Here is a 12,010-nt window from a genome sequence, read left to right as displayed (position 1 = left end):
AGCACTCTCTCTGGCAATAGGCCATAGAATGTAGGAAAAGGGAAACAACAGGGCCAGTGGGGTCAAAATGTCCTGTTTGCCCAAAGTACCAAATTAGCCTAGCAAACTGACACCTTCAAACTGACTCAATATGTCCAAAACAGTAATTCAACAATAATTAGAGACAAAAGAGAAAAACACATTTTATTTAACTATAAAACCCAAAATAAAACTCTCCCAATCCTATCCCCTTTTATCCCCACCTCCATACTCCACTCTCTCATATCATCGGAAAATGGAACCGCCACCACCACAAAACAAAACGTCGTCGTCTCAGCCATCTCCGTCATCAAACTTTGAAAACATTAGAGCAATCAAAGTCCTCGGAAAAGGAGCTATGGGCACAGTGTTTCTCGTTCATAACACAATCACCGACCCTTCCGCTACCAATCCTTACGCTCTCAAAGTCGTCGAGAAATCATCTCTCCACACGAAATTCGACGCCGACCGCCGCGCACGGTGGGAGATCGAGGTACTCAGGCAATTTTCTGGCCGGAATTCCCATCCGTTTCTCCCTCATCTCATTTCCTCCTTCGAGACTCCTGAATTTCTTGCTTGGGCGGTTCCTTTTTGCTCCGGCGGAGATCTCAATGTGCTTCGTTACCGCCAGAATGACCGTGTTTTCTCTCCGGCGGTGGTCCGGTTTTACTTAGCGGAGATTGTCTGCGCTATTGAGCATCTTCACGAGATGGGAATTGTTTACCGTGATTTGAAGCCGGAAAATATTCTCGTTCAACAATCTGGTCACGTGACTCTCACGGACTTCGACCTTTCTCGTACTTTAACTAAAAGAACCGTTAAAACAATACTTTCTTCTTCTTCTACCGATCATCATTTTGATCAATCCACAAAATTCCCGTCGGAATTACAGAAAACGCACCACCGTCACCGGCGAAAGTTAACCCGGTGGCTAACAATCATCCCGAGTAGTAACGAAAAATCGGGGTTGAAAAAAACAAAATCTGCTCGAGTTAGTCCGGTGAGCCGGAGAAAACTCAGTTTCAGCAGCGGAGAACGGTCTAATTCTTTCGTCGGTACGGAAGAATACGTGTCGCCGGAAGTTGTAAGAGGTGACGGACATGAATTCGCCGTGGACTGGTGGGCTTTGGGGATACTGACTTACGAGATGCTGTATGGTACGACGCCGTTTAAAGGGAAGAATAGGAAAGAAACGTTTCGGAATATATTAATGAAGAAACCGGAGTTTATTGGGCAACGGAATGAGTTAACGGACTTGATCGAACGGTTGTTAGAGAAGGATCCAACAAAGAGGCTGGGATATCAACGTGGCGCGTGCGAGATCAAGGAACACGTGTTCTTCAAACGGCTTAGGTGGGACCTACTAACGGAAGTACTACGGCCTCCGTTTATTCCTAACAAAGACGATGTCAATCCGCCGGTAACAGTAACGTCAGGTGGGTTGGATATTAGAGAGTATTACAACAATTTGAGAGCCCCTCCTCATTCACTGCCGCCGTCACCGTTGCGTTCACCATCTTCATATTGTCATAGGAATCTGTCATTGACGGAGTTCTAAACGCACGTGTGGCAGTTAGCACGTGTAAAGTTAGTTAGTAATACAAATTATTGTATTTCTACATTCTGTACATAAAATATTGTAAGTATAATCAAGGATCAAATAGTACATGAAAAAATGAATTAAGGTTCAATTAATTTTTAAAATTTGCTACTAAGATTAATTTGATATAAGATTAAATTTAGTTATCAATTTGGCTGTTCAACTCAATCATTTCGGTGATAGTGATAGTGAGGATTCTGGTAAGAAGGTTTGTCTTCGACAATCTGTTGTGAAAGAAAGTATTTCGGTGGAGGCTGCAGGTCAGCCCCACCAACCATTATGAAAATCCTTAGTTGGAATGTTCGAGGATTGGGCAACCCTAGAACGGTCCGTGCCTTGACTCGGTGTCTTTGGAGTCATTGCCCAAATGTAATTTTCTTGATGGAAACTAGAATGTTTGGAGTGAATGTTGATGGTTTGAGGAGGAAGTTTCAAAATTATCAGTTTTTTAAAGTTGATTCTGTGGGTCGGTCGGGTGGATTAATTCTAATGTGGAAAACAGAGCTTATGTTACAAATTTTGGGATATTCTCAATATTGTATTCATTTTGGCATTGAGGACGATGAAGGTAATTTATGGTGGCGTGGAACAGGAGTCTATGGGTGGCCTGAATGCTCGAATAAAAGGCGTACGTGGGATATGTTAAGAGATATTCATTGTCGGGAGAATATTCCATGGCTCTGTTTTGGGGATTTCAATGAGATTATGTATTCTAGTGAGAAGGAAGGTGGTGTATCGAATAATTATCGATCTATGGAAGCTTTCAGGAATTGTCTTGATGATTGTGATTTATTTGATTTATGTTCTTCTGGGGGCAATTTCACATGGACTAATGGTAGGAGAGGGCCTGATCGAATTCGGGAGCGTCTTGATAGAGCAGTTTGTCAGGTTAACTGGGAATTAATTTTTCCAAAAGTTGTGGTGTCGGTTCTTCCTAGAGTTGCTTCTGATCATGCTCTAATTTTTATAGATACAGATGGGGTCCATGTCTATAAGGAGAGACCATTCCGGTTTGAACGAATGTGGGTTCGTGATCCGGGTTGTCGTGATATTATTAAATCCGTTTGGGATTCTGAGACAATGCTGCAGATGAATGTATGTCAGAAGCTTAAACAATGTGGAATAAAACTTGTTTTGGCCATGTTCAGTCAAAGCTTAAAAAACTTGGCAAGGACCTTCAAGATTTGGAGAATTGTCCGAGTTCTTATGATACTATTTTGGCAATAGAGCGTATTGAGAATGAGATTCTAAAGTTACAGGAGGCAGAGGAAATTATGTGGAAGCAACGATCACGTGTGTCTTGGCTTCAGGAGGGTGATAGAAATACGAAATTTTTTCATTCAAAAGCGAATGCAAGGAGACGAGTGAACTGTGTTAAACGATTAAGGGATAATGAGGGGATTTGGCATGATCAAGATGATGAAATTGAAGATATTGTTGTTACATATTTTGATGATTTATTCACTACATCAGGTCCTTCTCCTTGTGCAGACATCTTGAGTTCAGGTGATCGTTTTCTCACTTCAGATGAAGTTGCTTCTTTACAATCACCTTTTACTGCAGATGAAGTTTTGTTAGCTTTAAGACAAACTGATGGTTCAAAGGCACCTGGTCCCGATGGTATGTCTGGTTTTTTCTATAAATCATTTTGGGATGTCGTTGGTAATCAGATTATTTCTCTTGTCTTAAATGTCCTAAATGGTGCTCATTTTCCAAGTATGTTGAACCATACGTTCATTACTCTAATTCCAAAAGTGAAACATCCCAGTACACTTAAAGATCTACGACCAATTAGTCTCTGTAATGTTGTTTATAAGCTTATTTCTAAAACGTTGGCAAATAGGATGAAGCATTGTTTGCATTCTATTATTCATCCTTCACAAAGTGCATTTGTACCAAATCGGTTAATTACTGATAATGCTTTAATTGCTTTTGAAATGTTCCATTCCATGAAGCATAGAATTAATAGCAAAAAGGGTGTTTGCGCTTTGAAGCTTGATATGAGTAAGGCCTATGATAGAGTGGAGTGGTGTTTTATCAAAGATATGATGTCAGTCATGGGCTTTCCGAGTTGTTGGATCGATTTGATTCAAAGTTGTCTTTCTTCAGTTTCCTTTTCACCTTATTTGTTTTTAATCTGTGCGGAAGGGCTATCAGCATTGATTAGGAAATCTGAATGTAATAGAGCTTTGCATGGTATTCGGGTTAGCAACTCTGGTCCTGTTATTTCTCATCTATTCTTTGCGGATGATTCTGTTATCTTTTTTAGAGCAACTTCTACTGAATGTTCAAATGTTCGGGAGTTATTGCGCATTTATAAGGAAGCATCTGGCCAATGTATTAATTATGATAAAACGGATATCTCCTTTAGCAGAGGTGTGGGTTTTGATTCTCGAAATAGATGTGCAGATTTGCTTGGGGTGAGAATTGTCAGTTCTTTTGATAAATATTTGGGATTGCCTTCTGTTATTGGTCGTTCAAAAAAGGTAGTATTTAATTTCCTTAAGGAAAGGTTGATGAAAAGGAGTGGTGGTTGGCAGGAGAAATGTTTATCTAGAGGGGGAAAAGAGGTTTTAATAAAGTTTGTAGCACAGGCAGTGCCTCAATATTTAATGAGCTATTTTCTTTTGCCTAAGTCTTTTTGTGATGAATTGCATCAAATTATAGCTCGGTTTTGGTGGAATCATGATTCTAGACAACGACGGATTCACTGGGTTAGTTGGGATAAAATGTGTTTGCCTAAGGAAGATGGTGGTTTGGGTTTCAGGAATATTTATTCTTTTAATCTTGCTCTACTTGCAAAGCAGGTTTGGAGGATGGTTGAATATCCTGATTCACTTTGTTCACAGGTTTTCAAACACAAGTACTTCCCCAGGAGTGGTGTGATGGATGCTACAATTGGTTTTTGTGCTAGTCATGTCTGGCGAAGTATGTTAAAGGCTAGACAGGTTGTGTACGAAGGGAGCTGCTGGAGAATAGGGGATGGAAGATCAATCAATTTGATGGAAAGTAAATGGGTTCCAAATGTCCCTTGTAATCGGCCATTATATCTTTTGAATCCAACTCCAACAACTGAGGTTTCTTGTTTGATTAATTTTGATTTGTTTTGTTGGAAGGAGGATTTGATTAATCATTGTTTCTCTTCTGATATTGCTGCTGCAATCTTAAGGATTCCTTTAAGTAGAAGGATTGGTTCTGATTCCCTGTTTTGGATCCATACAAAGACTGGAGAGTATTTGGTGAAATCGGGATATAAAGTAGCCACTGCTGTTATGCGGCTAAACTCAAATCAAGCAAGTAGTTCTGGAGGTGCGGATCATTTTTGGAGTTCTCTATGGAAAATTAGAGTCCCGGCAAAGTTTGTTCATACTATGTGGTGCGCCGCAAAAAATGTTTTGCCATGTTTTGCAAATCTTTTAAAGAAAGGTATCAATTTGCAGGGATGTTGTCGATTTTGTGGCTATCATGTTGAATCTCTAATTCATCTATTTAAGGATTGCCTTGGCACTAGATTATATTGGAAGAATGCGAACTTGGTATATCCTGTTTACAAATTACCAGGCTTGGATTGCTTGAGTTGGTTTGCTGCTGTTTTGCATTATTTATCAAAGGAAGAGTTTGGAATTTTCTGTGGTGTAATTTATTACATTTGGTATGAGCGGAATCAAGTTATCCATGGAAATCCTACTTTGGGAGCTTTGAAATCAATTGCAGCAATTAAGAGTTCTTTGGCTGGTTATGTAGCCGGGTTGCTTGGTGGTTCTGGTCGTGAATTTGCTGTTGGGTCGGGGCATAGAGGAGTAAGGAATAATGGAATTGATGAGGAGCAGGTGTTTCAGTCGAATGTTGGCTCATTTGGAGGATTAATTTTTAATTTTGCAGGTGGGGCTGCTCATAGGCCAAGTTTTGCTGATGTTGATGGTTTCATTTTATCCAATAGCCAAAGAATTAATGCTTTGGATGATCATGGAGTTAATTATAATGCTGCTAAGTTTTTTGAAGTTCATGGTTTTAATTTTTCTATTGATAGAGCTGCTGTTTCGAATTTGTATTTATGGCATCCTCCGATTTTTCCAAGATACAAATTAAATTGTGACGCGGCTTTTTCAAATAGAAATTTTGCGGGTTCTTTCGGCATGGTTGTAAGAGACTGCAATGGCCTTGTTAATTTGACAGGGGGCGGGCCTATCGGTACAACTTTATCGGCTTTACACGCTGAATTAATATCAATTCTATTTTCAATTCGGGTTGTTCGTGATTGTGGATTTACTGCTTTATCAGTGGCTTCTGACTCTGTATCTGCGATCACATTGATAAGAGGTGATCAGGTTATAGCTAACTCTTTGGGAGTAATTATTGGGGATATTCTGGAGGAGGCAAAATCATTTTTGTCAATTGATTTTGTTCATGAGAGGCGGCAAGCTAATTCGGTAGCGCATAATTTAGCAGCTTGGGCTAGCTCTCTTTCTCAGTTGGAAATTCTTATAGAAGATTTTCCTTTGTGTGTTTCTTCTTGTATTCAAAACGATTGTGATTGGTTTGTTTCGTAATATAAGGTTCTGTTCATCAAAAAAAAAAAAAAAAAACTCAATCATTTCGGATCAAATTAGTTTAAAATAATACATGTCAAATACATGCCGGTCTTAACAATTTATAAACCATAGTTCATAGTTGAAATAAGAAATAAAAGCTCTTTTAATATAAAAAAAATTAGAAGTATTTTTTTTAAATATATTTAAAAAAAATGTATTTTATTAATTACGTTACATATTATTATGTTCGCTAAATACATTTGTTTATCCAAAATAAAATAAAAACTTTCACAATTTCTTTAAATTAACCATTAAACTATATTTAAAAAATCAACTAGACATATTTTACGTTTAAAATATAAATTATTTGAGTCGTTTGCAACCTAAATGGTATTAATATATGTATAAAATTTATTTTTACACTATATATATATATATATTAAATATTTTTGGGTCTCCTCCAGTTCTGAGTCCTAGGCTGATATATTCCTAATCTAGATTCAAAGCCGGTACTGGTCAAATAATTACTAATTATATAATGATAAATGTTATTTTGAAATTAAATTTGTATGTATGTTTAATTAGAATTATCTCAATTTAAATTTGAATTAAAAAATTATGTTATAATATATTGCCTTCTTATTAAGTTTGATGCTTATATTATTTTTAGTTTTGTTTTAAATTTCTTATTGTTAAAGAAAACAATATTAGTTTTCTTGCAATAATTTATTTCTAGAACATTATTGTAGGAAGAAGAAATGATAGAGGAATAGCGTATAACGTTTGCTTGAGAAGAAATAAAGTAAACAACAAACATACAAAGATTAATCTAAATTAAATTAAATTGGCTTAAAGCATTTTTTGCCTCCTGATCTATCCAAAATTTCTGCATTTGGCCCCTGATCTATTATTTGGTCACATTTGGCTCATTACCTATCAAATTAGATAAAATTCAACCCATATTGAATGAAAATTAACTTTATTAGAAAATTAACAGCAATCACTAATACAAAAACGACACGTGACACATAAATAAAATTAATTTTCAACTAGAGATGGAAATAGTAATTATTTTACATAGTAAAAAAAATCCTAAAAACTTTTCTAGTGTTCCGATAAAGTGAAAATTAATTTTATTTATGTGTCATGTGTCATTTTTATATTGGTTACTGCCGTTAATTTTCCAACACAGTTAATTTTTCATTCAATATGAGTTGGATTTTATCTAATTTGATAGGTTAAGGGCCAAATATGACCAAATAATAGGCCAGTGACCAAATGCACAAATTTTAGTTAGGTCGGGGGCCAAAAAGTGCTTTAAGCCAATTAAATTAAAGCTTCATATATAAATAAAAGATTTTTTATTATTATTAAAAAATAAAGCAATCTTAATTAAATTAGACATTAAAACAAGGGACAATATATATATTAGTGGACCAATGAATTTAAAATTGACATCATTTTATTATGCAAAAAGTGGTGGGAAATCAAATCAATTATGATATGTGGAAAAAATATTTGAGATTAAAGTAATTAAGATTCAATTATATCACATGCTCAAGATAATTTACTGTTAATTAATTTTTATCCTTTCATTTATCATTCTTAAACTTTTCTTTTGTAGAAAACTCATTGGGTTATACAGTAGAAAAAATTAATAGTACTAAGAATTCTAGCTATTGATTAAGCTGTCACAAATTATAATTAAGTTATTATACAATATAAATTTAAACTTTTTGATTCAATTGGTTAATTATTTGCAGGCTTGGTCCCAACCTTTCATAGGCTCTCACAATGTAATATATTTGGATCTATTAATATATACATTCTAAAATTTTAAACTCAAATAGTAAACAAAAGTGAAAATTAAAAAGAGAAATATATGAATTTATGAAGAAAATTTTTTACCGGTTGTTTTAAATCTTGGAAATTAGAGTGAAGGCCACGATGCACAAGCAAAATTTTGCACGTTGCCTTTAAATTGAGTCATTGCTTTCAAATTTTTGATATATAGTTCACATTTTCTCCTATCGTTACGAGTGAAGTTTAAATTTATTTTTAATGTATAACATGGTAAAATTTTATCTTTAATATTTCCAAACATGATCGATTTTATTCCTATTTGATAGAAAATCTTAACAGATTAGTTTGATCATTATTTAATTGTCACATCAAACCTTTCGAATAAGTTTGTCGATAAATTAAAACAATTTCGTGCATTTAGTTAGTTTGTCGATAAATTGAAACAGTTTCGTGCATTTGGTTAGGTTCTTTGTAACTATCTTAATAATGCAATAAATATTTTATGCAATTTTTATATATTGCAGACTTAGTTTTTGATATTCTGACATTTTTTTGGTAAATGTTTGCAACACAGTAAACATTGTAAGCATAATTGATGTTTAGAAGATCCGATGTAACAGTTAAATAATAAAATAATAGGGCAAATTTGGACCACATCCCTAAATTTATTTTAAGAATTTGGGCCCCCTTGGTTGAGGAGCCCAGGTAGTCACCCCACAAATCATTTTTCGGGACAAACCTTGATTACTTTTCATGTTATCATATTCTCTTGGATCAAATGGTTAAAGATTCAATTTTGATAATCTCATTTATTGATGAAATTACAATACATATTAAGATAGGGATGTGTTGTAAACACTTAAAGTGTAAGAGCATTCAGGTACGAAGAATGTGTCAGAGATTATAATAAAAGTTATTATTGGACCTATCAACTTAAACTTTGTTCAGTTGGTTTCTTGATGGAAGTTAACGTATTGATACAAGCCATTTTATACCGTCGTCTCTAATACCACTTGTTTGGATCCGAAGAGCTTTGTCATTGAAAAGAATTTTCAAACTTCCTGAAAGAAGTACATTTATGATAATAAATCATTTTTAATTATATATCATTCACTCATCTTATATTTTTAATTATATCTCAGCATCAAATTTGAGTCCATAAAGCTAAGTCCATATATATATATATATATATATATATATTAAAATTATGTAAAAATTACACACAAATTCATTTTTTAAAAACTATTTACAACTATATCAAGTTATAATTTTGGATTATATCAAACTAGTAAAATCAGTACTTTTAATATATTTTAAGGATTAGAATTTATAAATTTAGAAGTTTGGAATATATTTTCTAGGGTTTATGATTTATGAATTGGAGTCTAGAATTTTTAAACTATGATGTAAAATCATAATATATAGAGAATAATGACATATTAAGAATTAAGTTTGGTGATATGATTTAGTTGTAATTTTGTACTTAATTATGATATTCATGTATTTAACCCTTAAATTATTGAGGTATTTTGCTCATTTTAAAGTCTTTCCAACATAAATTTAATTCAAGTTAATTGCAAAATTTCTAAATAAAAGATTTATAATATTTTCTTAAAAACTTAGAAGATTGATAATGTTTGGGAGACGAGTCTTATTGGAAAAGACTAGCTTAATAAAAACATATGAATTAGAAAGGGGTTAATTACAAGCAAGGTTATAAAAAAAAACCAGACGTTAGTCGGACGGATAGGACCTTCAATGATTAATAGGAGATTAATCGGATTTGTATTTTTGTAGTTTTTATTTGTTAATCAATAAATTATTATATAAATTCATTTAATATGTATTATACTATCTAAAAACAATAGTATAAAATTATTTAATTTAGAAAAACACTTCTTAGAATATATATCTTTAAAAAGTATAAACATAAACATTTCAACAACAATATTATTAAAACAGCTCAAAAGTTAATTATAATAAAGAAAAAATAAATTCATAATAAAAAATGTTTTTCTTGATTGTCACTTAGGCAGCGCCTAGATGTTCTAGGCGGAGTCCAAACGGTTAAAAATCGGCTAGGAGCTGAAAAAAAGCCTAGAGGGACTAATCGGAGAAAATCGGAGCTGATTCTCGATTCCAAGCGCCTAGGCGGGGCCCAGGTGGCCTTCGTTTTGAATAGTTTACAAGTAGATGTCATGTGGTTACATGGATTTGCAGATAGGTATTTGTGATATTATTCTTTACAAACGCAACCATGTGGTTCGTAAAAAATTGTATTTTTTTTTACTTTGCCAAATTTGACCGATAACAACCTCAAAATGAAAATTTTTAAGAATTAAAATTGTTTAGTATCATATTTATTATGGAACCATATTTTTACTTTTTCAAAATAATCATTTTTTGAGTTTTCTCTCTAAACATTAACTCGCTCTCTCATAAAAAAAAACATCTAAATAACCATAAACTTAAAAAAGTTGAAGAATGAAAGTTGTTTAAAATATCATTTAACTCTTAAATTGTTTTATTTCGTGGTCGTTATCGACCAAATTCTAATAAAGTAAATTCAAATACAAAATTATACAAACCATAAAACTGCATTTACAAAAAAATATACCACAAATATTAATTTGCAAATCGATAAAACCAAAACACATTTATATATTTAATTAACCCATTAGAAAGGTTTGGTATGATATGATTAGGGGACATAACATTCATAAATTACGGGTTTTTGCCGGAGTCTCAAAATTTAGCATACAATTTTCTGACTTGTAAATCTTTAGTGGTCATTTCATCATACTAATTATTGCACCTTTATCACCAATTCATATTAAAATGACCACAAAAATCAAGCTAACCCATGATCTATAACTACCTACAAACTATAAATAAACCTTCATCTACTCATCTTAAAATGTATATAATTCCCTAACAATTGTATGGACATCAGCATGTGAATTTTGTCATTTACTATTAAAACTAAGCTAATTAAAATTTTAGAGTAAAGATTTAAAACATTCTAAAACTTATATTTAATCAGTTTAGATCTAACGATGAATGATCAAATTCATATGGTCATCAGGATCCATCTTAACACAACTGAATTCTCTAAATAATAATTTAGGTACTTAGTGCACTTACCACACATCCAAAATAATATCGAGTTTACGGATACTAAATGAGCCTATATCTTAGTTATTACACTTCTAAAACTAGAGATGAAAGATTATGGATTCGAACGCATCATTTTACTAAAAAACGATCAAGCAATAGAAGTGGCTCAGAGCTTGGGCCTAGTTTCATTATATATATATATATATATGAGGGCTCTTGTGAGAACCATTTTTTAGGTGAAGATACTTTGTTATGTGAGAACACTCAAAACTACGTCGTTTTGAGTAGGAAAATTAAAAAAAATCATTGCTGTTTAGGGGGATCGAACCTAGAACTCTACATCTACAATTCACATTGCTAACCACTAAGCCAATTGCTTTTCTTATTTATTATGTCGCGCACTGCTTAATATACCACTTCCCTTTTAGCTTCTATTGTTTAATATTTGATGCATGCACTTATTAATATCGATTAAATGTGTATAATAATAAATTATTAATAAAAAAGTAAATGTGCATAATAATGAATTAATAATAGAAAAAAATCCAAGAACATGCTCTAATTTCTTATTTATTTAATTCCTCTATATTTTTGTAATTTATAGTTACATATGTTCTAAACTTTATAATTCGCGTTCTAAAAATTAAGTATAATGTTTAAAAAAAATAGTAAATATATGGACCATTTTTACATTTGTTCTATAATATAATTTATAACTCATATTCTAAATAACATAACGTATATTCTAAAAAACATAACGTATGTTCTAAAGTTTATATTTTGTATTCCAAAAATTAAGTATAATGTTCTAAAAAAATCAGTAGATATCTCGATCGTTTTTTCATTTGTTCTATAATATAATTTATAACTCATGTTCAAAAAAACATAACACATGTTCTAAAAAACATAACGTATGTTCTAAAAAAATATGTCGTAAGTT

At 32.7% G+C, this 12,010-nt stretch overlaps 1 protein-coding gene across 1 annotated transcript; it reads left to right on the top strand.

Moving 5' to 3' along the window:
• The first annotated feature begins 202 nt into the window (after positions 1-202).
• LOC136222745 (serine/threonine-protein kinase UCNL) lies at positions 203-1,750 on the top strand. Its single transcript, XM_066010478.1, has one exon. It carries the CDS (start codon positions 275-277, stop codon positions 1,574-1,576), a length of 1,302 nt encoding a protein of 433 aa, XP_065866550.1. The 5' UTR covers positions 203-274; the 3' UTR covers positions 1,577-1,750.
• The last annotated feature ends 10,260 nt before the right edge of the window (positions 1,751-12,010 follow it).

The sequence above is a fragment of the Euphorbia lathyris genome, chromosome 1, assembly GCF_963576675.1.
Source record: "Euphorbia lathyris chromosome 1, ddEupLath1.1, whole genome shotgun sequence".
NCBI lineage: Eukaryota > Viridiplantae > Streptophyta > Magnoliopsida > Malpighiales > Euphorbiaceae > Euphorbia > Euphorbia lathyris.
Note: the sequence above shows the minus strand (reverse complement) of the source record. Positions and strands in the feature narration are given on the sequence as shown.